General features: G+C 32.0%; 2 protein-coding genes across 5 annotated transcripts in view; both read left to right on the top strand.

Moving 5' to 3' along the window:
• Positions 1–122: 122 nt before the first annotated feature.
• Sply (Sphingosine-1-phosphate lyase) lies at positions 123–15,399 on the top strand. Its single transcript, XM_075313900.1, is given in 9 exon segments — positions 123–278; positions 420–751; positions 13,092–13,516; positions 13,577–13,813; positions 13,867–14,076; positions 14,139–14,360; positions 14,362–14,384; positions 14,451–14,597; positions 14,954–15,399. Coding segments are annotated over 8 exon segments (1,668 nt in total). The 5' UTR covers positions 123–278; positions 420–573; the 3' UTR covers positions 15,180–15,399.
• An 8,217-nt stretch (positions 15,400–23,616) lies between these two features.
• Positions 23,617–27,574, top strand: part of LOC142241983 (uncharacterized) — a 214,788-nt gene continuing 210,830 nt past the window's right edge. For 3 of the 4 annotated variants that reach the window (XM_075313888.1, XM_075313891.1, XM_075313887.1), the window contains exon 1: positions 23,617–24,598. The gene's annotated coding sequence lies outside the window, so the exon portion shown is untranslated. The remainder of the gene's footprint in view (positions 24,599–27,574) is intronic. The other variant, XM_075313890.1, reaches the window with a different exon arrangement.

The following is a 27,574-nucleotide window of genomic DNA, read 5'->3' as shown; positions in this document are numbered from 1 at the left end:
TATCTTACAGTACGACATTACCATTAGTTTTGTATATCATTAGTTCTGCTGTCAAAAAATGTTTTGACATCACGAACAAATCAGTTGTTAGTCCGTTGTGTTTACATTGGATTGCTTAATAATAGTTGAAAATGCCAATAACAAGATAAATATTGAATTAATCGGAGTATTTTACCTTCTTTTAAGAATGTGGTTTAAGATGTATTAAATCTAAATTAGTCTTATTATATTTTTTCAATATTAAAATTCAACTGGGCAAAGTTTAAATTGTGTACAAGGTATGTGAGGAATTATTCGTTAGATTTGTTTTTATCAGTACTGATATTGTTAATCGCCTTCTTTTTATTAATTGCATATGAATGTATGTATATAACGCATTTAACCCCTTCGATTGTTTGAATATTTAATTGTCGTTTCAGTTGTTTTCGTTCATTTAAAACGGTCAGTCGTTTCCGGAGAGCCTAAAAGTTGGTTTGATTTTGTAGGTGCTGCACTAATCTTTCTATTGGCAATTAAATAAATATTTTGTGCCGTGTTCGCTAACGATAAGAAACGTCTTAACTTAAATTCGAAATGAGACCTTTTTCAAGTGGTAGCGGAGGTGGTGGTGGAACCATGGAATGTGGCAAAGTAATTGCAGAACACATCAATCGTATGTTTGCCAATCGTGAACCTTGGCAAATCGCCACTATTACTGCAACAGCTGTTCTTAGTTCTGTGTGGTTGTGGAGTTTTATAAATCAGGATGAAAGTAAGTGTAACCAGTAAGTACTTTATGAATGGTTTCGACATACTGAATTTAGGACAACAAATACAAAATTGTTACGTATATGGATATTTTAGAGGTTTTACGATTACGAGAATCTATAATCACAATGAGTCTAGAGCTCTATGTTAATTTTTGAAATTAACACAGTTTGTGTACTGGATATATGAATCACAACAAGATGCGGGTACGCATTTAAGTCTAAACAAAGAAAGTCGTTTACCATTTTTATTTTTTTACGATTTTATTATTGTAGAGACTTCAATACTAATAATAATTATGAATCTTTGTTCTCTGTATTCCATAAAAAAAATATTTTATTAAATAAAAAAAAAACAAATTATTTCTATATAAATTTTACAATACAAATGACGTGTAGACTAAAACTTTGTTTTGGCATTGCATTTTAAAAAGAAAATCTTAACAAATACTTTGATGTAAAAAGAAACCAACTTTTTAAATGCATATTTACTTTCTAATATTCTAATGGCGATTTCGATAACGGAAAAAGGTGCAACATTATCGAAATTGATTGCAAGATATAAAGGACACTGTTCCAGCTTTTGGGCCCTGTATCCCTCATAATATTATGAATTAATAATAACTTTGGAATGACACTATCATTTGGGTGAAAATACAATGAGGGAAATAGCGTAACACCAAAGCAACATATTTTTTGCGAAACGAAAACGACCTTAGTTTATATAAAACCCTTGTTTTTTTGTTGTTTTTATGTTAAAAAACAAATCAAAGATTTTTAAATAAGTTGAAGTTATTTAACTTATTTTATTTAAGTTAAAATAAGGTGATTATAAAGTTCGCCGATTTGTTGAAATTTTTAGGGAAGATTGGAGGTTGTCTCTAAATAAATATCTTCTAATTCCTTTTTTTTGGTATTTGGTCCATTACCATCAAAATCTACTTTTGCGACTTTTTATGGCTTTTGAAAATTGGTGTCTAAAACTAGGATTGCTATCAGAGATATTGGCATCACAGATGCTGGCAGTTAAAGTCTTGCGGAGCTACATGAAAATGGACGTAGATGGTATTTGTTTTTTTCAAAAGCGATTAATTGGATTTTTACGATTTGATGTTGAACAAAATCAACTTTAAATGTATTAAATATGGAACTTTCATCTATAGAGAATAATATTCGTTGACCCTATCGATTTCTAACTTCAACAAAGTTTTTTTCCACAATCTATAGGGTTTATCACTAAGCCAAACTAAGAGCGTGTGCCAAATTCGAGCACGAGCTTTATTTATAAAACAAAAACTTATGGAAAAACAAGTAAGGAAAGCCTAAATACGGGCGGAGCCGACTATATTATACCCTGCACCACTTTGTAAATCTACATTTTCGATATTATATCAAATCCGTCAAATGTGTTGGGTGCTATATAAAAGGGTTTTTGTCCCAAATACATACTGTTAAATCTGACTCTATCTGAACAAAATTTATAATCTATAGACTTAGAATTTAAGTCGGCTAACGCTCTGGGATGGTACACTATGTTAGTAAAAAATATGGGAAACATTTTAATCTGAACTTCGCAAAAATGTATTTATGATTTATCGGTCGATAGATATATATTAGAAATAAAGGAAAATTTGAGTCACTTTTACAAGTTTTCGACTTAGCAGTGCGATTTGATACGAAAAATGTGGGTATTTTGGTCATTTTTGCCCAAATCGGAAATACATATATATGGAAGCTATATAGAAATCTGAATCGATTTCAACGAAATTTGACATGCATACTTAGTATTTTAATTCTACTATATGTGCAAAATTTCACGTAAATCGAACTACAACTTTGAACTCTGTGGTCATATAACGGAAAATCGGGCGAAAGATATATATGAGAGCTATATCTCACTCTGAACCGATTTCAATAAAATTTAGCACACTTGACTACACAATTAATTGTACTCCTAGTGGCCAATTTCAAACAAATAGGGCTAAAACTCTGGCTTCTAGGGCCATTAAGGTCCATATCGGGCGAAAGATATAAATGGGAGCTATATCTAAATCTGAATCGATTTCAACCAAATTTGACACACCTGACTATAGTACTTATTGTTCTCTTGGTGCGAAATTTCAAGCAAATTGGGGTAAAACTCTGGCTTCTGGGGCCATATAAGTCCATATCGGGCGAAAGATATATATGGGAGCTATATCTAAATCTGAACCGATTTCAATCAAATTTTGCAAACTTGACTATACGACCAAGTGTTATGTTTTTGCGCAAACATATTTTTTTTTATCTGTAAATAGGAATTCTGATTTCGAATCTTTCACCAAATCTGGAAGTTTGTGTGTTTTAGGGGGAAAAAATTAACCCAGATGAGTCATACTCCTCATAGTCCTTATTGGCTTTGAAACGAAACAGATTTTATATTTTATGAAAATCGACTGGACTGTTAAAATTTATAATTAGTGCATCTCTTAATGGATCTAAATTAACTCGAGATTTAAAATTTCAAGAAGATTGAATAGAAATTCAAGAAAAAAAGATTCACGGGAAAGATTTTTGAAAATACTAAACAAGCGAAATTTGCAAGGTGCCCCGAATAAGGAATCCGAGACTCCCTTCCAATACCAAGGGAAAAGAAAAGGAATCAAATACCGTTTTCGAAGATGGGCTCCACATCAACCAAATGAACCTAATAGTCCGCTTGGAAAGGAGATCTTATGAGGGGAGAATTATGCAAAATTAACCGTAGAGTGTGCAACGTTGCCAAATAGAACAATATGACCCATAAAAGTTGTATATTTATAACCGGTTGCAGCTAGAAGACATTTTTCTATGGATGTAAAGTAAATAGAAATAAACTAAAAAAAGAAATATTTATAGTATATCAAAAATTCACATTTACTTTTAATTATGTAAATACCTGCAGCTCAATCCATCAATATTTTGCTCTATCATTATTTTTTTCTCTTATCAATGGTTGCTATGTTTTTCACACCTTCTTATTTTTTTTATTATTATCTTATCTATGATTACACATATCATAAAATTTCTCCATTGTCGGTAGAAATTGTGACCAAAACTCCTGCATTATTTGAACAAAGAACAAAAACAAAAATCTTTAAAAATTGGAAAAAAATCTATCACATGGGTATGCAATTCTATATCATCATAGGTTTTTTTTTATATGATAGCATATAACGGACTCATACGGACTCACACTCTGAAGTAGAGGCCTTCAAGGAAATCGTAGATAATATTATTTTATCTCAGAACTATTAAATTTTTCGGGAATTATCCGCATATTTATTTATCTGACCCAAAAAAAGTAATTTCAACCTTCGTTACCACTGGGAATTAATAAAATTGACCCAAAAATTAATATTAGTAATAAATATTGACACTTTGACACAATATTTTAACCGCAATAACATGGCCTTAATCATTAAAAAATTGTTTTTATTATATTTAAATAATTAGCACTTGTACGCAATGTTGTACACATATATTTTCAATTTCTATATAATCTACACATAGTAAATCATTCGTACATATACATAATTTTATGATAATTTCATTTGAATAATTGTACTTAATTTGTCCAAGTCTTATTGGAGGGTACCTTTTGTTTTACTGATTACATTTTTATTTTCATTCGATTTCACTGCTATAATTTTATTGGTGATCAAATAATAGATTAGACCCGAACACAGCAGACTAGTAAAACTATTTGAGACCTTCATTATATGTTGATATGTGTATATATGGTTTATTGCGACCGATTTAAGTATCATTTTTAAGTGCATAGGTTAATATTATTGAAACATCGTGTGAATGCACCTGGAAACAGATAATCAAGATTGTGAAAAAAATTAACGGAAAAAATTGTTTTAATACTTTCGTTACATTTTCAATTGAACACAATATATTCTACTAATTAAATACAATATATTCGGAATCCAAAATCGCAAATCGATCAAATAGAAAATAAATTTTGCAAACATTTTCTATAAAACTAAAATTTTAACAAAATTTTCTATAGAAATAAAATTTTAACAAAATTTTCTATAGAAATAAAATTTTGACAAAATTTTTCTATAGAAATAAAATTTTGCAAAATTCTTCTATAGAAATAAAATTTTGCAAAAATTTTCTATAAAAATAAAATTTTGCAAGAAATTTTTATGGAAACAAAACTGCGCAAAAAATTTCTATAGAAATAAAATTTTGCAACAATTTTCTATAGAAATAAAATTTTGCAAACATTTTCTAAAGAAATAAAATTGGCCAAAAATTTTCTATAGAAATATAATTTTGCAAACATTTTCTATAGAAATAAAAAAAACGCCTCTACATGGTGTAAATGCACCTGGAAACAGATAATCAAGATTATTTATGAATGTGGTAATTCCGAAACGTGCGTCCACCCAACTATCTTGCAGTCTATAGGGCTTTGCCCAAATAAATTTGACAAACATTCTTTTCCTCTGTTGATTAAACTACTCTTGTAGTTTAGTCAACGGAATGGTTTTAAAGCTGATATCAAAACTACAAAAAAATAAAATTTTGTAAAAATTTTCTTTAGGAATAAAATGTTGACAAAATTTTCTATAGAAATAAAGCTTTTGACAAAATTTTCTATAGAAATAAAATTTTAATTATATTTGTTTAGTTCAGCTCGAGGTAATGTGAATAAAAACAGATGTTGTTTTTGTGAGTTGTTATTTTTATTTAAAAATATCCAATATTTCGAGACATCTCCGATGCTCGTCCTAAGGGAAATTACTTTAAACAAAAAGAAAAAACACAGACATTTTGCAAAATTTTTCTAAAGAAATAAAAATGTTTCTATAAAACCAAAATTTGGAAAATTTTTCTATAAAAATAAAATTTTAGAAAAATTTTTTATAGAAATAAAATTTTGCAAACATATTCTATAAAAATAAAATTTTGCTGAAATTTTCTTTAGAAATAAAATTTTGCAAACATTTTTCTATAGATATAAAATTTTGACAAAATTTTCTTTAGAAATAAAATTTTTACAAAATTTTCTATAGAAATAAAATTTTTACAAAATTTTCTATAGAAATAAAATTTTGACAAAAGTTTTCTATAGAAAACCCGAATCTAAATTTTGATGTTCATTTAAATTATTTATCAAATCGTATTTGCCTCACTTTAAGAAAGTTATACCAATTGAGGGTTTATACTCCGAGATATATTCGTAAAAAATTGGCCCATGCTTTACTTATGTCTCTTGTAAACTATGGCATTGAAATATTTTCTGGAACGTGGTCTTACAATTTAGATAGGCTAGAGAGAATTGTCCACAGAATTGTCCGCTATATATATGATGTTAAATGGTATGATCATGATCGTATTCATGCATGTACTTCTGATTTTCTTGGTTGCACTTTTCGAAATTACTTGAATTTGCGTACTGTTCTTCATTTTTTTAAGATTATGCAATCTAGAAAACCAGAAGTTCTTGTAAATAAATTTTCATTTATAAATTCAACGCGTAATGTTCAAATTGATGTCCCTATGATACATTCCTCGATATATGAAAAGTCTTTTTTGATTCGAGTTCTTCGCTTTTGGAATCATTTGCCTAATTCACTAAGAAATTTTTGCTTTTCTTACCAATCATACAAGAGTAATATTTTGGATCATGTAAATGACACACATTCTTAATGAGTTACAATTTTCTTAATAAATGTGCTGGTTATTGGGTTTTTATATTATTTAATTTTGCAATACTTTGTGGTTGGGGGACCAAGTTTTAATTGTAATGTATTTATCATTGATAAGAAATTTACCATTAAATTAGTTATACTACAACTTAGTCGTAGTAGTTAATCTTACAATACATGTATTATAGGCCTTATTAGGCTTCCTATGTATTGATGTTTGAAATAAATTGAAAATTGAAATTGAAATAAAATTTTGACAAAAGTTTTCTATAGAACTAAAATTTTGCAAAACTTTTCTTTAGAAATAAAATTTTGGTAAAATTTTCTATAGAAATAAATTTTTGACAAAATATTCTAAGAAATAAAATTTTGACAAAATTTTCTATAAAATAAAATTTTGCTAAAATTTTCTATAGAAATAAAATTTGCAAAACTTTTCTATAGAAATAAAATTTGCAAAAATTTTCTTTAGAAATAATAAAATTTAAATAAAATTTTCTATATTTTGCAAAAATGTTCTATATAAATTTAGAAAAACTTTAGAACTAAAATTTTGCAAAAATTTTCTATAGGACTAAAATTTTGCAAAAATTTTCTATAGAACTAAAATTTTGCAAAAATTTTCTATGGAACTAAAATTTTGACAACAATTTCCTATAGAAATAAACTTTTGCAAAAATTTTCTATAGAACTAAAATTTTGCAAAAATTTTCTATAGAACTAAAATTTTGGCAAAAATTTTCTATAGGACTAAAATTTTGCAAAAATTTTCTATAGAACTAAAATTTTGCAAAAATTTTCTATAGAAATAAAATTTTGCAAAAATTTTCTATAGAAATAAAATTTTGCAAAAATTTTCTGTAGAAATAAAATTTTGCAAAAATTTTCTATAAAAATAAAATTTTGCAAAAATTTTCTTTAGAAATAAAATTGTGCTAAAATTTTCTATAGAAATAAAATGTTGACAAAATTTTCTATAGAAATAGAATTTTGCAAAAAATTTTCTACAAAAATAAAATTCTTACAAAATTTTCTATAGAAATAGAATTTTGCAAAAAATTTTCTACAGAAATAAAATTCTTACAAAATTTTCTATAGAACTAAAATTTTGAGATAATTTTCCAATAGAAATATAATTTGGACAAAACTTTCTATAGAAGTAAAATTGTGACAAAATTTTCTGTAGAAGTAAAATTTTGCAAACATTTTCTAAAAAAATAAAATTTTGCAAAAATTTTCTATAAAAATAAAATTTTGCAAAAATTTTCTTTAGAAATAAAAATGTTTCTATAAAAATAAAAATTTGGAAAATGTTTCTATAAAAATAAAATTTTGCGAAAATATTCTTTAGAAATAAAATTTTGCAAACATTTTCTATAGAAATAAAATTTTGCTAAAATTTTCTTTAGAAATAAAATTTTGCAAACATTTTTCTATAGATATAAAATTTTGACAAAATTTTCTTTAGAAATAAAATTTTTACAAAATTTTCTAAGAAATACAATTTTTTAAGAAATAAAATTTTGACAAAATTTTCTATAGAAATAAAATTTTGCAAAACTTTTCTTTAGAAATAAAATTTTGGTAAAATTTTCTATAGAAATAAAATTTTGACAAAATATTCTAAGAAATAAAATTTTGACAAAATTTTCTATAAAATAAAATTTTGCTAAAATTTTCTATAGAAATAAAATTTGCAAAAATTTTCTATAGAAATAAAATTTGCAAAAATTTTCTTTAGAAATAATAAAATTTAAATAAAATTTTCTATATTTTGCAAAAATGTTCTATATAAATTTAGAAAAACTTTAGAACTAAAATTTTGCAAAAATTTTCTATAGGACTAAAATTTTGCAAAAATTTTCTATAGAACTAAAATTTTGCAAAAATTTTCTATAGAAATAAAATTTTGCAAAAATTTTCTATAGAAATAAAATTTTGCAAAAATTTTCTGTAGAAATAAAATTTTGCAAAAATTTTCTATAAAAATAAAATTTTGCAAAAATTTTCTTTAGAAATAAAATTGTGCTAAAATTTTCTATAGAAATAAAATGTTGACAAAATTTTCTATAGAAATAGAATTTTGCAAAAAATTTTCTACAAAAATAAAATTCTTACAAAATTTTCTATAGAAATAGAATTTTGCAAAAAATTTTCTACAGAAATAAAATTCTTACAAAATTTTCTATAGAACTAAAATTTTGAGATAATTTTCCAATAGAAATATAATTTGGACAAAACTTTCTATAGAAGTAAAATTGTGACAAAATTTTCTGTAGAAGTAAAATTTTGCAAACATTTTCTAAAAAAATAAAATTTTGCAAAAATTTTCTATAAAAATAAAATTTTGCAAAAATTTTCTTTAGAAATAAAAATGTTTCTATAAAAATAAAAATTTGGAAAATGTTTCTATAAAAATAAAATTTTGCGAAAATATTCTTTAGAAATAAAATTTTGCAAACATTTTCTATAGAAATAAAATTTTGCTAAAATTTTCTTTAGAAATAAAATTTTGCAAACATTTTTCTATAGATATAAAATTTTGACAAAATTTTCTTTAGAAATAAAATTTTTACAAAATTTTCTAAGAAATACAATTTTTTAAGAAATAAAATTTTGACAAAATTTTCTATAGAAATAAAATTTTGCAAAACTTTTCTTTAGAAATAAAATTTTGGTAAAATTTTCTATAGAAATAAAATTTTGACAAAATATTCTAAGAAATAAAATTTTGACAAAATTTTCTATAAAATAAAATTTTGCTAAAATTTTCTATAGAAATAAAATTTGCAAAAATTTTCTATAGAAATAAAATTTGCAAAAATTTTCTTTAGAAATAATAAAATTTAAATAAAATTTTCTATATTTTGCAAAAATGTTCTATATAAATTTAGAAAAACTTTAGAACTAAAATTTTGCAAAAATTTTCTATAGGACTAAAATTTTGCAAAAATTTTCTATAGAACTAAAATTTTGCAAAAATTTTCTATAGAAATAAAATTTTTGTTTTTTTTGTTTTTTGATCTCAGCTTAAAGCCATGCATTGACTAAACTACAAGAGTAGCTTAACCAACAGAGGAAAAGTATGCTTGTCAAATTTATTTGGGCAAAGCCCTATAGACTGCAAGATGGTTGGATGTACAGCTGTTTCGGAATTACCACATTCCTCATCAGCATCCTCTACTTGCAGCAAAACTATCAACCAATTATCGGAATAAATTCGGGTAATTCACTCAACCCAACGTGAACTACACTTGAACCTCCCGAAAAAGGGTTTGATAGTCGGCTACTGCCTAAACAAATTTGCCAGCATATCTCTTTTCCTTTGCCAAACTCAAATCATCGATTTGTATGTATTTGGCTGGGTTTGTTTTTGAGCGTGCTTCCTCTATCTTCATTCGTTTTGTTTGTTATTGTTGGCTTCTCTTCAATCGTTATTGTTGTTTTTTTTTGTTTTTTGATCTCAGCTTAAAGCCATGCATTGACTAAACTACAAGAGTAGCTTAACCAACAGAGGAAAAGTATGCTTGTCAAATTTATTTGGGCAAAGCCCTATAGACTGCAAGATGGTTGGATGTACAGCTGTTTCGGAATTACCACATTCCTCATCAGCATCCTCTACTTGCAGCAAAACTATCAACCAATTATCAGAATAAATTCGGGTAATTCACTCAACCCAACGTGAACTACACTTGAACCTCCCGAAAAAGGGTTTGATAGTCGGCTACTGCCTAAACAAATTTGCCAGCATATCTCTTTTCCTTTGCCAAACTCAAATCATCGATTTGTATGTATTTGGCTGGGTTTGTTTTTGAGCGTGCTTCCTCTATCTTCATTCGTTTTGTTTGTTATTGTTGGCTTCTCTTCAATCGTTATTGTTGTTTTTTTTGTTTTTTGATCTCAGCTTAAAGCCATGCATTGACTAAACTACAAGAGTAGCTTAACCAACAGAGGAAAAGTATGCTTGTCAAATTTATTTGGGCAAAGCCCTATAGACTGCAAGATGGTTGGATGTACAGCTGTTTCGGAATTACCACATTCCTCATCAGCATCCTCTACTTGCAGCAAAACTATCAACCAATTATCAGAATAAATTCGGGTAATTCACTCAACCCAACGTGAACTACACTTGAACCTCCCGAAAAAGGGTTTGATAGTCGGCTACTGCCTAAACAAATTTGCCAGCATATCTCTTTTCCTTTGCCAAACTCAAATCATCGATTTGTATGTATTTGGCTGGGTTTGTTTTTGAGCGTGCTTCCTCTATCTTCATTCGTTTTGTTTGTTATTGTTGGCTTCTCTTCAATCGTTATTGTTGTTTTTTTTGTTTTTTGATCTCAGCTTAAAGCCATGCATTGACTAAACTACAAGAGTAGCTTAACCAACAGAGGAAAAGTATGCTTGTCAAATTTATTTGGGCAAAGCCCTATAGACTGCAAGATGGTTGGATGTACAGCTGTTTCGGAATTACCACATTCCTCATCAGCATCCTCTACTTGCAGCAAAACTATCAACCAATTATCAGAATAAATTCGGGTAATTCACTCAACCCAACGTGAACTACACTTGAACCTCCCGAAAAAGGGTTTGATAGTCGGCTACTGCCTAAACAAATTTGCCAGCATATCTCTTTTCCTTTGCCAAACTCAAATCATCGATTTGTATGTATTTGGCTGGGTTTGTTTTTGAGCGTGCTTCCTCTATCTTCATTCGTTTTGTTTGTTATTGTTGGCTTCTCTTCAATCGTTATTGTTGTTTTTTTTGTTTTTTGATCTCAGCTTAAAGCCATGCATTGACTAAACTACAAGAGTAGCTTAACCAACAGAGGAAAAGTATGCTTGTCAAATTTATTTGGGCAAAGCCCTATAGACTGCAAGATGGTTGGATGTACAGCTGTTTCGGAATTACCACATTCCTCATCAGCATCCTCTACTTGCAGCAAAACTATCAACCAATTATCAGAATAAATTCGGGTAATTCACTCAACCCAACGTGAACTACACTTGAACCTCCCGAAAAAGGGTTTGATAGTCGGCTACTGCCTAAACAAATTTGCCAGCATATCTCTTTTCCTTTGCCAAACTCAAATCATCGATTTGTATGTATTTGGCTGGGTTTGTTTTTGAGCGTGCTTCCTCTATCTTCATTCGTTTTGTTTGTTATTGTTGGCTTCTCTTCAATCGTTATTGTTGTTTTTTTTTTGTTTTTTGATCTCAGCTTAAAGCCATGCATTGACTAAACTACAAGAGTAGCTTAACCAACAGAGGAAAAGTATGCTTGTCAAATTTATTTGGGCAAAGCCCTATAGACTGCAAGATGGTTGGATGTACAGCTGTTTCGGAATTACCACATTCCTCATCAGCATCCTCTACTTGCAGCAAAACTATCAACCAATTATCAGAATAAATTCGGGTAATTCACTCAACCCAACGTGAACTACACTTGAACCTCCCGAAAAAGGGTTTGATAGTCGGCTACTGCCTAAACAAATTTGCCAGCATATCTCTTTTCCTTTGCCAAACTCAAATCATCGATTTGTATGTATTTGGCTGGGTTTGTTTTTGAGCGTGCTTCCTCTATCTTCATTCGTTTTGTTTGTTATTGTTGGCTTCTCTTCAATCGTTATTGTTGTTTTTTTTGTTTTTTGATCTCAGCTTAAAGCCATGCATTGACTAAACTACAAGAGTAGCTTAACCAACAGAGGAAAAGTATGCTTGTCAAATTTATTTGGGCAAAGCCCTATAGACTGCAAGATGGTTGGATGTACAGCTGTTTCGGAATTACCACATTCCTCATCAGCATCCTCTACTTGCAGCAAAACTATCAACCAATTATCAGAATAAATTCGGGTAATTCACTCAACCCAACGTGAACTACACTTGAACCTCCCGAAGATCAAAAAACAAAAAAAAACAACAATAACGATTGAAGAGAAGCCAACAATAACAAACAAAACGAAATAAAATTTTGCAAAAATTTTCTATAGAAATAAAATTTTGCAAAAATTTTCTGTAGAAATAAAATTTTGCAAAAAATTTCTATAAAAATAAAATTTTGCAAAAATTTTCTTTAGAAATAAAATTGTGCTAAAATTTTCTATAGAAATAAAATGTTGACAAAATTTTCTATAGAAATAGAATTTTGCAAAAAATTTTCTACAAAAATAAAATTCTTACAAAATTTTCTATAGAAATAGAATTTTGCAAAAAATTTTCTACAGAAATAAAATTCTTACAAAATTTTCTATAGAACTAAAATTTTGAGATAATTTTCCTATAGAAATATAATTTTGACAAAACTTTCTATAGAAGTAAAATTGTGACAAAATTTTCTGTAGAAGTAACATTTTGCAAAAAATTTCTATAAAAATAAAATTTTGCAAAAATTTTCTATAAAAATAAAATTTTGCAAAAATTTTCTTTAGAAATAAAATTTTGCGAAAATATTCTTTAGAAATAAAATTTTGCACAAATTTTCCATAGAAATACAATTTTTTAAACATTTTATTTCGAAATAAAATTTTGGCGTCTTCTATAAAAAAAACAAAATGTTTCTGTTACCACAGTGGAAATTTCCCAAATGGAAATTCCTAAAGGAAATAAGTGTTTTAGTAGCTACTCCCTTCATTGATTTTCCATTTTATTTTTCTCCTTTCCAGGCATTTATATACGTGGCAAGCGACAATTCTTTCGCTATTTGAAAAAAGTTCCCGCTGTTCGCCGTAAAATCGAATCAGAATTATCAAAAGCTCAAGAAGATTTCAAAGGAGAAATCACTAAACTTACACAATCTTTGCAATATTCCAAAGAGTTACCTGAAAATGGCTTGAGCAAAGAAGAAATACTAAAGTTAATGGATGAACATTTACGATTGGGCCATTATGATTGGAGGGAGGGTCGTGTCTCTGGTGCTGTTTATGGCTATAAGGAGGATTTAGCCGAATTGGTAACAGAAGTATATGGTAAAGCATCCTATACAAATCCTTTGCACCCGGATATTTTCCCAGGTGTTTGTAAAATGGAAGCCGAAGTTGTTCGCATGGCTTTAACCCTATTCCAAGGTGATGATAATTGTTGTGGCACGGTGAGATCAATCAATTGTATGTCAATGTGTGTAATGTAAAAGGATATTATTTGTTTTTAGATGACCACTGGTGGCACTGAGTCTATAGTGATGGCTTGTAAAGCCTATCGCGATTATGCTCGTGAACATAAAGGAATTACTCGACCCAATATGGTCGTTCCCAGAACTATACATGCTGCTTTTGATAAGGCTGCTCAATACTTTAAAATCCATATTCATTATGTAGATGTGGATCCAAAAACTTTTGAAGTGGATTTGAAAGCGTTTAAGAAGGCTATTAATAGCAATACAATCATGGTGAGTTCGAATTGCATGGAAGAGTAACCAAAATAAAAATTGTTTCATTTTAGCTTGCTGGTTCCGCTCCTAATTTCCCTTATGGCACAATGGATGATATTGAAGCTATAGCGGAGTTGGGTCTAAAATATGACATTCCCGTCCATGTAGATGCTTGTTTGGGAAGTTTTGTTGTTGCTTTGGCTCGTACGGCAGGCTACTCGGTTAAACCATTCAATTTTGCTGTCAAAGGTGTTACCAGTATATCGGCGGATACTCATAAAGTATGAAGGAAAACTCAGTTTTATTTTTTGTTCATTTTTCATAAATCCGTTTTCTTTTCTAGTATGGTTTTGCTCCAAAAGGTTCATCTTTAGTATTATATTCAGATGTTAAATATTTGAATCATCAATACACTGTTACCACCGATTGGCCAGGTGGTGTTTATGGTTCTCCTACTGTAAATGGTTCGAGGGCAGGCGGTGTTATTGCCGCTTGTTGGGCTACAATGATGAATTTCGGTTTCAATGGATATTTAGAGGCTACTAAACGTATTTTGGACACAGCACACAGCCCGTTATGTAGAACAAGCGTACGTATATATAGATATAGTATTTTCAGTGTGGAAAAGTTTTTCAGAGATTCCATTCTTTTGTAGATTACGCAAAATCGATGGAATTTTCATTTTTGGAAAGCCTGCAACTTCTGTTGTGGCCATGGGATCCAATGTTTTTGATATATTCCGTCTGTCAGGAGAACTCTGTGATATGGGATGGAACTTAAATACGTTGCAATTTCCTTCGGGGTAAGTTACTTGGACATTTTTTTTAAATAGGTATGATGATGATAAGGAAGTTCAATAAGCTCAAGAGGAAGCAAAACGGATAGGATTGTTGTTTTATTATGGACATAGTTCAGTGGCCACACGAATAGAATGGATATTTCACTCAAAAGTTACCAAATAAAGTACAACAATATAATTCCTATGGACCCGGTTTATAATCCCACATTTGAGTATTTTATTTTTTTTTTCAAAATTATGATAAAAAAACAACCGTTCAAGAATTTAATAAAACAATTTTATTTTCAAATGACCTCATTGCTGTCAAATCGTTAGTTTCATATTTTTTTTCACATTTTGCCTTTAATTTTTATTTCCAGAATTCATATTTGTATTACCGATATGCATACTGCACCCGGTGTTGCTGATAAATTTATTGCCGATGTTCGTACAGCCGTCACTTTGATAATGAAGGATCCCAAAGAACCAGTATCTGGCAAAATGGCTTTATACGGCATGGCTCAAGCTCTTCCCGATCGTTCTATTGTTGGTGAAGTTACTCGTTGTTACCTAAATAGCATGTACTACATTCCTACAAAAAAATAAATTAAAACAATTAAGAGGAGGATATGACTATTGGAATCCTCGTCATGACTAGAAACGAAACACAAACAAATACGCGATAAGGGACAAAGAAGAAACAAAATGTTATTTAATGTATTTAAGCTATATTTTTGTATTTTTTATTAAATGTTTGTTGAGTATATATATGTAGCGATCTATTTTTTGTAATATGTATTTATGTAATAAAATAAAAAAAATATATTTCAAGAATTTCATTTTAAAATGAAAAAATTTTGTAGCGAAGAAATTGTAGCAATAATTTTTACAATTGAGCAAAATTTAAAATTTCCTGCAAATTTCTCAAATGGACAGAACCTAAGGAAATGAAAACTAGAAGTCTAGAAGAGACATGATAACAATTCGCATTCGTTGTTTTCATTTTATAACACCAAAGAAACAGCAAAACAGAAAAATGTCTGCTGTTATCAACATTGTCTGCCATTTGTATCCCTCCATCAAGGGATGGGGGCATACTAACAGAATTCCTATTTCAGTAGGTCTTCCCTATATAAACCTCTGCCCAGATTTGACTTTTGACCAGCAACAAGGGTCTGTTTCACCAATTGAAATTCGTAACCTAGTTGTTGTTGTTGTAACAGTTTATTGTAATTTCATCCATTTTTATGTTATACGCTTTGGTACTGCAGCTTGTAGCCAGATCGAGGAACTCTGCGACTAAGGTGGGGTGTGTCCAGAGTGACCTGGTGGTAAATCGGGTTGGTTTAGCTGGGCAAGAGAAGAGATGACGGGTGTCATGTGGCCCTTGGTTGCAAATTGGACATATGTATGTCATCTACGCTGCTATCAATCACAGATAGGTAGGAATTGAGGCGGCTACACTTACCTGATCTTAATTAGGCTAAAACTACCCTTGTCTGTCGTGTGAGGTCTCTTTCCTCCGGTGCTATGTTATGTTGAATAATAAAAACAAATTTTGTTAGACCGGGGACTTATCAGCCAACCTGTTATGGGCGGTGGTCGGACTCCGAGAACAGGATTAACCTTGTAGCTTCAGCTACAGTATCCTCATGAATCCTGTTCAAACCTGCTTAGTACGCTGCTTGAACGAGAAGCTCTATTTTGTAGCGCTGGATCTCGCGCTCTATATGATGATGTATATCAACCCTTCGTTCCTGGTTGGTGGTTGTAATATTTCCCAGAAATAAAAGAATTAAGGAAACTCAATTTACGACTATTTTATTATTATTCAAAAAGTCAGAGATCTTTTCAGTATAAAAGCTTAACAAGTAAATCAATCAATATTTGTGTATCGTTGCCAGATAATACTGAATGAAGATCCTGTCATGAAGATGCCAGATCAATACATAACAATTCTTCCCTCGCACAGGATCTGTTATGGTGAAAATATGATCCTCTTCTTCGGTATTCTGGAAGATCGTCGCAACGGAACGGTGCCGTCTCGGTTTACGACATTGCCTTCGTTGGAATGTTCTTCAGCCCTTGCCCTTTCCGGAATTACATGCCGATCCTGAACCATTCCATCTCTATTATCCTCCTCTGAGGCGGAAAAACCACAAAAATCCGATAATGGGGTAGAAAAATTCATCGTACTGGAATTGTGACTCGGAGAACTTTCCTGGAGCGATAAATCAGTATCTGATTGTTGCCATGGCTGCGAATTATCCGTGACTGGTGATTTCTTTTCTATATTGCCCATATAAGTTCGTTTCCGACCAATCGGTGTGTTTGCTGGTTGATTGTATGCTGTCTTACCATTCGGTTCCGTTCTGGGTCGAATTTGATCGATGTGTCGTTTCACGCATTTACCACCATACAAAATTTCGTAATGTAAGTCGCCTAATGGCCGACAAATTACTCCTGGTAACCATTTCGCCATTCGTTTATTGTTGGATAAAAAATAAACATTCTGCAAAACATCGAAGGACCGATATGAACTGTCGAATCGCATGTATTGTTTCTCAATCATATTAGTTGTCAAGTCCTGTGGCAATAACAGATCCATTTGGGTTCGTAACTTTCTGCCTAGAAATAACATTGCAGGGGCTTGTCCAGTTGTTGAATGAGGGGCTATTCTATATTGACGTAAAAAGGTATTCAAATGTGTTTGTAAGTTGCTTTTGTTTGCTCCCAAAGCCTTCATCGCATTCTTGATAGTTTGCACCGATCGTTCCGCCTGCCCATTCGTGGACGGGTGGTATGGGGCCGTAAATTTATGATACTTCACTCCAATCTTAGTGAGATAGTCCTTAAATTCTTTCGATGCAAAGCAAGTACCATTGTCTGAAACAAGCATTGTTGGTACTCCATAAGCGGCAAATAGCTCATCTAAAATATCGATTGTAGCACTCGATGTACTCGTAGGCGTTATTTTGACCTCGATCCACTTACTGTAAGCATCTGTTATTACCAGCAACATTGATCCCAAGAAGGGCCCAGCATAATCCACGTGTATGCGCTCCCATGGTGACCTCGGATACTGCCAGTGGTGGCCTTTACACTTAGGGGGATCTTTTGCATTTTCGGCGCAGTCCTTACAGCTTTTGGCGATGTTCTCAATATCTCTATCAATTCCAGGCCAATAAACGAATGACCTTGCAATGCCCTTCATTTTGACGATACCTAAATGTGCCGAATGTAAGTCTCGCAATATCTTCCCTTGAAGTTTTTCTGGAATAACCACACGATGTTCGAAAATGAGACATCCACCTGATAACCGATAATTCATTTCAGGAGATTTGTACCCATATGCCTGAAGGGACTTGCCCCCTTCCAAAATTCTAACGATTGCACCTAATCTCTCATCTTTCCTTGTCTCAGTGGCAATCTTTGTCGAATTCGTCGGCAGTTGGTCTATTTGGTTATTTAGAAAAGCGTCAAAATCATCATTCTCGGCGATTATGTTGCATCTTCCATCAAGTCGCACTGCTCTAGAACAGTAGTCGGCGTTCGCATTAGCCTTCGTCGATTTGAATTCGACCGTAAAATTGAAATTTGCTAACAAATTGGCGTAATTAGCCATACGGCTTATGCATAACACAGGTAAGGACTTACTCGGATGCAGTATCTGCGTTAGCGGTTTATGGTCCGATATAAGGGTGAAGTGACGGCCATATACATATAGGAAAAATTTATTCACCGCCCAAACGATGGCCAGTGCCTCTTTATCTATTTGCGGGTATTTACGTTCGCACGCTGTCAAAGCTCTACTAGCATAAGCTATAGGCCTCTCGCGACCATCAGGCAACCTATGAGACAACACGGCGCCCAAGCCTATGGCACTTGCATCCGTTGCCAGCAACAATGGCAAATTCGGTTCGTACGGCATCAAAACCATATCCGATATCAACGCATTTCTAATCTCAATGTACGCCTTTTCAGCATCTGTCGTCCACTTGAAAGGCTTTCTCGACATTATATCGCGCAACGGTCTGCTCTTTGTAGACAAGTCTGGTATAAACGATGCATAATAATTTGCCTTACCTATGAACAATTGAAGCTCGTCATGGTTACTCGGTTTCGGTGCATCCTTAACTGCCGCTATGTGTTTATCAGACTTGTGAATTCCATCCTTGTCAATCTTATGTCCCAAAAATTCAACCGCAGGAGCCGCAAATACACATTTCGACCTGTTAAGCCTCAGCCCCTTCTCCTTCAATCGTGTCAATGTTATGTCAAGGGTTGTTAATAAGTTGTCGAAACTGTCTGCGTATCAAAATATCGTCGAAAAAATTGCATACATTGTCTATATCCTGTAGTATGGTCTCCATTTTTCTCTGCCAAATGGCTGGTATATTAGCAGCCCCGTAAACAGCCCTTGTTGGTCTTATTAACCCGTGTGTAGGTGTATTTAATGTAAGCGCATGAGCCAATTCGTCATCTATCTGCAGGTGGGAATACGCGTCTGTAATATCCAAATGACAAAAGAGCTTTGCGTCATGCATTCTGTTAAATAAATGTTCCGGTTTTGGAATGGGGTGTTCATCAACTATAATCCTTGGGTTAACCGTTGGCTTATAGTTACCAGTTATACGTATGCCGCCATCTTTCTTAGCGACTATATGTGTCGTCGAGGCCCACTCCGAAAATTCGACCCTTTCGTAAAACCCCAATGCAATTTTCCTCTCGATTTCCGCTGCATACTTTGCTCTTAACGCAATCGGAACGTCTCTGGCTTTAGCAAAGACTGGCTTAGCCCCCGGACATAAATTTAATTTCACTGGTGGATAATCTAACTTACCAGCAGTGTCTCCAAATATTCCATCAAACTTTGATAATGTACGCTGCAGTCTATTCAATTCCTCAGGTGACAAATGGGGAGTAGCAGTTCTAATGCTCATGACAGGCTCCGATGGAGAAAATAATTTGACAAAATCAATTTCATTCAAAAATTGTGAAGTCCATTCCCTTCCAAATAACGCTTCGAAATCGCCATCAACTATGTAAACATTCAATTTGCGGGTAGATGAACCAACACTTACATTCACCACCGCACGTCCAATACATTCTATTTTATGCCCAGTGTAACTCGTAAATCTCCGGTCTGTTCTAAGTAGTCGCTGGTTTCCAATTTTCGATTGAAATATACTTCTACTCATTATACCGCATGGAGCGCCAGTGTCCAACTCCATCTGAATCTTCACCCCGTTTATTAGGGGCTCAATCATGTGTTTGCCCGATCTAACACCTTTTTTAGAACATATTGCATTTAACCGTTGTACGTCGTCCTCATCAAAATCACTTTCCGAGATATGGCCCGTCTTTGACTTGCACACTTTTGAAATATGGCCGGTTTTGTTACATATGAAACAAGTTGAATTTCGGAACTTGCATTTGCTTCTTTGATGATTTCCGCCACACCCATAGCATTTGACCACATTCGCTCCAGATCCAACACGCCCTTTAACTTCAGCCTGAGGCTTCTTCCTTAAGCGCGTCGAACCAAACGCCACCTTAAAAGTCGTTTCCTCCGAATGGTGGTTATTATTAGGACCAACCTTCATTTCTGTAACCGATTTGTGTGAAGCTTCCAATCTTTGGGCTATCTCGTACGCTTCGTTGAAGTTCCTTGGTTCTCTGGCAATTATTTCATCACAAATATCTCTTGACTGGAGCCCATATAGCAGTTGTTCCGTAAGCATACGATCCAGGAACCCCCCGTAATTGCAAAAGGTTGCTGCTTTCCGTAATCTTAGCACAAAGTCAGCCAGTAATTCTTCATTCTCTTGTACGATTCGGCGGTATTTAATACTTTCTGCGTACTGATTGCGCTTCTTATCGAAATGTCTCACCAAAGTGTCCTTCACCTCCTCATAGGACAATTCATCTACGCTTCTGGGACTCACCAACACTTTCAATGAATTATACAGATCCGCACCCATATGGACCAAAACATATTTCTTGTAATCTCCTTCTGTAATTTGGCTCAACTGTAGCGACCATTCACATCGACAAAAATAGTCACCAACCGACGAGTAGTCACCCACTTTATAAGCTGGAATTGATACCGGTGGCACTATATTCCTTGGTGTTGAATTTTGTTGTGAAATACTTGACGTCGCTGCAGCCGCAGACGCCGAAATTGCTTGTTGTATTGCATCAGCAAATATCTTCGACAGCGATTGCATGTCAGACTCCTCTAACGGCATGGTTTCAATTACTTCTGACACCAATGTAATATTTCCCAGAAATAAAAGAATTAAGGAAACTCAATTTACGACTATTTTATTATTATTCAAAAAGTCAGAGATCTTTTCAGTATAAAAGCTTAACAAGTAAATCAATCAATATTTGTGTATCGTTGCCAGATAATACTGAATGAAGATCCTGTCATGAAGATGCCAGATCAATACATAACAGTGGTTGTGTATCCATGAGATGGTGGTTTGGATGATTACTGCTATAACAACCCAGGAGATATTGCTTTGGCAATATGTAGTTGTGTCTTCGTACAACGATGGTCTTTGTCTCCACATAAAGGTGATCCAGTGGTGTGTTGCGGTGACACCCAGTCGCAGTTTTAAGGACAGCGTTCTGGCAGGTCTGTATGTTATTCCACTGCGTGTTACTGGTTTGCGGTGTCCACTCTGGAACTGCATAGTTTACCACTCAGCGGATAATTGCCGTGACTTGAGAACCTTTTTTCTACCACGGAGCTTATTACAAATTGCAGTGGCACGGGCAGATGACCTGACAAGGCTGTCGACAATCCCACGACGGCGGGTTCTTTGCACCGGAATGACCCGATGGATACAATTCACCGGCCAGCGGCTACCACATCAGTGTACGTGTTGGTTCGTCCGTATTTTTGTGTTGGAGAAGGTGCATCCCGGGGAGCATTCTCCGTTTGTTTTTGGGATAGAGGAAAACCCCGGGCCATGGTACTGTTCGGTCTGCCGAAACTAAATTCACCATCGTTCCGTTTCGGTGTAACCGGTGCTTGGAACGGGTGCACTTCTGGAACTGATCCGGCTTAACATCGCTACGGGAATATAGTCATACTGACTACGTGACAGGATGCTGTGCCAGTGATAGCAGCAGTGGGTCATCAGACTATACGACCCCCCCGACATCTCCCGCACAACAATATTCTCCGCCGCAGCATCTAACTCCCAATATTGTTGTTCCAGTTCCGGATAGAGCATCATTTTTGCAATTTAATTACAACGAGCTCCTTGGTAAGATTAGCGAAATAGTAGATTTTATAAATCGGAAGAGGATCGGGGTCGCGGCGATCCAAGAGACGAAGCTAAATGTGACCTGTAGCTTGTGCCATTGTGATTACACCGTTCCATGCTATGTAGGCATATCCCGCTTGTGCCAGACACTAGTGACCCCTACATGGAATGTATGGGGGTAGCAGTCAAGTCTGGGGCTGCTGAGATAGAGTTATACAATGTGTATATACCGCCGGTTGGTAGCTGTGCTCCAGGTTATAGCCCAAACATTGAGTGGCTGTTGTGCGGGCATAACCGATTGGTTCTGGGAGATTTTTAATACCCATCATGAACTTCGGCATTCTCTCCTGGGTAATGACCAGAGCAGATAGATGACTCCACATTTTGCACTGCAATTTGTAACAAGCTCCGCGGTAGAAACAAGGCCCTCAAGTCACGTACCGGCAGTACTTGGGAGATTTTAATGCCCATCATGAACTTTGGCATTCTCTCCTGGGTAATGACCAGAGAGGCATAGCTTTGGCAGAGCAGATAGATGACTCCCTATTTAGCACTGCAATTTGTAACAAGCTCCGCGGTAGAAACAAGGTCATCAAGTCACTTTCCGGCAGTACTTGGGGTGAGGACAAAGAAACCTTGTTGACTACCTATAAGGCAATTGGCCGGTCAGTGACAAACGATGCCAGTGTGGACACCTCAGACAAGCGACACGCAGTGGAATAAAATTCAGACCTGTCAGAACGCTGCCCTTAGAACTGCAATAGGATGTCAATTACATACAAAGAGACCTCCCAAGGCAGTCTAGGGTGGTTTTAGCCCAATTAAGATCAGGCAAGTGCAGCCGCCTCAATTCCTACCTATCAGTGATTGATAGCAGCGTAGCTGACGTGTGTCCCATCTGTAACCAAGGGCCACGTGGACACTCGTCACCTTTTTGCTTGCCCGGCTAAACTTACCCGACTCACCACCAGATCTGGACACCGGCGAAGTACCAAAGCATTGAACAAATTGGATGAAATTACATTAAAACTGTTACAACAACAACGGACATGGTTATATCGTCCTAGAATTTCTCCCTGATCAAGAATATATATGTATACTTTATATAGTCGGAAATCGATATTTCGATGTGTTACAAACGGAATGACAAACTTATTATACCCCCATCACCATTCTATGGTGGTGGGTATAAAAATATGCGATAGCCCATAGTTTAACCATTTTATTAGTTTGAGCCAAACTAAAATATAATATAATCGAATTTAAAAATAGCAGACTGTGTTTGCTATTTCAGCAATCAGTGACAGTTTTTCCTTTCTCGGCAGATTTTTTTTTGCTGTTTTAGAAGATTTTTTCGGCTGCGTCTACTAATAAATTTCTTTGGATGTTGATAATTATTTGAGAGAAGTTTAAAACTGAATTTCTATCTTTGGTTTTAACCGCAATACAAAATAGAACGGTGGAGTGTAATTAAAATTCGTTTAGGAAGAACTTTCCCTTGATTATTTGCTATATATACATTTCCGCTTAAATTTGGCGGAAATATTGTGAATGGCAACTCTTCATTGTACTAATTTCGCATGAGCTTGGCAACGTTATTGGCAATACTTATTATTGCCGATGTTGATTTTTATCGAAGGAAAAACACTAATCGAACATGCTAGGGAAACCGGTTTCGATATTAGTTATCGTTTACATAGATATCGAAATAAGGCTATACGAACAAATGGCCAATTTCATTCATTCAAAAGCATTGACTTTCGGCAAACGGTTGTTTTTGTGAGAATGCGACGATGGTTGATGTAGTGTTGTTTATGTAAAAGAAAAAAAACAAAAAACTAATGTGTAACGGTCATTTATTTTAAATCTAAAATTATAAATAAAATTTTAAAGATTGTTAAAATAATATTGTTATAAAATAATTTTACCCTATAACAACCAGCAAAAGATTTGGAATATTGTGTTTGGAATATTGTGTGTAACCGTCATATATGCGCTTATATACTCGTGATTGATATCAATATGACAACATCAAGTGAGTCGGTTTGTTTGTTTTTGTTGTTTTGGCAACAACAAATGGAAGTGGAATATGATACGTAAAACTACCTTAATGAAGTTAATTGTTTAACAAAAAAAGAGTATACATAAGTATATAAAAATATCTACCTTTAGAAAATAATTGCATAAAGAGAGTTTGTTTACCAACACAAAAATAAAAGTTTCCAGTGATAACAATAAAATAGCAAGATAAGCTATTCTCCAATGCAATACCTCTAGCAGCCTATTTGTTGTGAGTGTTTGCGCCCATTGTCTCCCCCCATATTTCAAACGAAAGCAACAATTTGCATGTGTGTGTGTTTGTATGTGTGCTTCAAGTTAGTAATCTTTACCTTTATATCGTTGGTAACAAAATTAAATATTCTAATAGTTTGTGTGATTTTCCCCTGAATGCTTTTTTTGTGAATAATAAAGTTTAAACATAGAAAAATTATTTAGAACTTGGATTGCATATATACCCGATATAACACCAAATAAATAGAATTTTTGAATGGCGAGGCCAGTAATACCAATACTTAACATATGAGAGTCTAATGTAAAGGTGGATTTTGAGCCCCTATGTAAACGTGTGTTTGTGTAAAATCGGTTCTAACTATCAAAATATTGTGTTTTTGCTGGAATTTATATCAAAACGGATTATTCGATTGTTTTGGATATCGCACGGATATTAATATACTACATTTGAAGGTACGTATTATTATTGTCTTCAATTTTGAAAAATGAATTAGTACATACACAGAAAAAAAATATCACCAAAATATTTCCAATTAAAAAGTTGATTGAAGCTTAAATTTTTTTTCAATTTAAAACTTATTTTTTTATTTTGTTTCTTAAACATAAAAACATTTTTTAGGTTATACTACAAATAGTCTATTGCATTGAGACTAACTAATAGTTCTTCCATGATAAACCTTCAACTGGTGAGGTGAATTTTTTTGCGAACTTTGTGATGTGGGGTAAATTTGACCCATCTTTTATATAATATTTTTATATCCTAAACCACATACACCAAAAAAAAAATTTTGATTCGATCACGAAATTAATTGATCCAATTATTTTTTTTTTATTGAAATGTCTTCAATCATAGAAATGATAGCATCAATTAAAAAATTATTTCAATTTTATTTCAATTAAAAAATGGTTGATTCAATTAAATTTTTAATTGAATATTTATTAAACTTCAATTAAGATTTTAATTGGAAAAATATTCGTGAAATTTTTTTCTGTGTAGTGGTCAGGGTATAATAACTTTGATCTGCCAAAAAATGTGCCTACTAGAAATATTGATTTAGACCCCATAAAATATATACCGATTCACTCAGAATAACCTCCTGAGTCGATCTAGCGCTTGGTGTCCGTCTGTATAGACAAACAAAATTCCCCCTTTCCCACAAAGTATTTTCTTTAAAGGTGAGTATTAAGTTCGAGTTTAGCCGCTAAGATCGCCATTTTTCACGATTACTTTTCTCTAATAATCCATTAAAAAGAATATGAACTTTGTGAAAAGTTGCTTCGGGATATTCCCCATCAAGTTTTAATAAAATTTGCATCAAAGAGGTACAATTTTATACTGTTTTTACTGATTTAATTTCGGTTTTAGCGGCTTAACTCGAACTTAATATCCACTTTAAGAGCAAATAAATTAGAATTAATGACAAGCATTGTTGCGATGATTGGATCTAATCTTTTTGATTTGCTTTTAAAGTAAATTTTATAGAGTCAAACGAAAACTCCATTTGTCCTTTTTTTTAAATGTATTTTGTAAAAATTTCTAATAGAAATGAAATTTTGACAAAATTTCATATAAATATGAAGATTGTAGAAAATTGGACAAAATTTCCTATAGAAATGAAATTTGGCAAAATATCCCATAGAAATGACATTTAGCAAAAGTTCCTATTGAAATGAAATTTTGACAAAAATTCCTATTGAAATGAAATTTTGACAAAATTTCCTATAGAAATGAAATTTTGCCAAAATATCACACACAAATGAAGTTTTGACAACATTTCCCATAGAAATGAAATTTTAAAAAAATAGCCCATAGAAATTAAATTTTGACAAAATTTCCTATAGGAATGAAATTTTGACAAAATTTCCTATAGGAATGAAATTTTGACAAAATATCCCAAAGAAATAAAATTTTGGCAAAAATTTCCTATAGAAATGAAATTTTGACAATATTTCCTATAGAAATGAAATTTTGACAAAATATCCCAAAGAAATGAAATTTTGGCAAAAATTTCCTATAGAAATGAAATTTTGACAAAATTTTGGCAAACATTTCCTATAGAAATGAAATTTTGACAAAATTTCATATAGAAATTAAATTTTGACAAAATATCCCACAGAAATGAAGTTTTGACAACATTTCCCATAGAAATGAAATTTTGACAAAATATTTCATAGAAATGAAATTTTGACAAAATATCCTATAGAAATTAAATTTTGACAAAATTTCCATAGAAATCAAATTTTTTTAAAATTTCCTATAGAAATGAAATTTTTACAAAATTTCCTATAGAAATGAAATTTTGACAAAATTTCCTATTGAAATTAAATTTTGAAAAAATTTTTATAGAAATGGAATTTTGACAAAATTTTTTATAGAAATGAAATTTTGACAAAATTTCCATAGAAATTAAATTTTAACAAAATTTCCATAGAAATTAAATTTTGACAAAATTTCCATAGAAATTAAATTTTGACAAAATATCCCAAAGAAATGAAATTTTGGCAAAAATTTCCTATAGAAATGAAATTTTGACAAAATTTTTGCAAAAATTTCCTATAGAAATGAAATTTTTACAAAATTTCGTATAGAAATTAAATTTTCACAAAATTTCCTATTGAAAGGAAATTTTGAAAAATTTTTTATAGAAATGAAATTTTGACAAATTTTTTTATAGAAATGAAATTTTGACAAAATTTCCATAGCAATTAAATTTTGACAAAATTTCCATAGCAATTAAATTTTGACAAAATTTCCATAGAAATTAAATTTTGACAAAAATTCCTAAATAAATGAAATTTTGACAAAATTTCCATAGAAATTAAATTTTGACAAAATTTCCATAGAAATTAAATTTTGACAAAATATCCCAAAGAAATGAAATTTTGACAAAATTTCCATAGAAATTAAATTTTGACAAAATTTCCATAGAAATTAAATTTTGACAAAATTTCCTATAGAAATGAAATTTTGACAAAATTTCCTAAAGAAATGACATTTTGACAAAAATTTCCTATAGAAATGAAATTTTGACAAAATTTCCTAAAGAAATGAAATTTTGACAAAATTTCCTAAAGAAATGAAATTTTGACAAACATTTCCTATAGAAATGAAATTTTGATAAAATTTCCTAAAGAAATTAAATTTTGGCAAAAATTTCCTATAGAAATGAAATTTTGACAAAATTTCCTAAAGAAATGAAATTTTGACAAAATTTCCATAGAAATTAAATTTTGACAAAATTTCCATAGAAATTAAATTTTGACAAAATTTCCTATAGAAATGAAATTTTGACAAAATTTCCTATAGAAATGAAATTTTGACAAAATTTCCTAAAGAAATGAAATTTTGACAAAATTTCCTAAAGAAATGAAATTTTGACAAACATTTCCTATAGAAATGAAATTTTGATAAAATTTCCTAAAGAAATT

The sequence above is a fragment of the Haematobia irritans genome, chromosome 5 (assembly GCF_050003625.1).
Source record: "Haematobia irritans isolate KBUSLIRL chromosome 5, ASM5000362v1, whole genome shotgun sequence".
Taxonomy (NCBI): Eukaryota; Metazoa; Arthropoda; class Insecta; order Diptera; family Muscidae; genus Haematobia; species Haematobia irritans.
The sequence above is the reverse complement of the archived record's forward strand: the minus strand, read 5'-3'. Positions and strand labels throughout refer to the sequence as shown.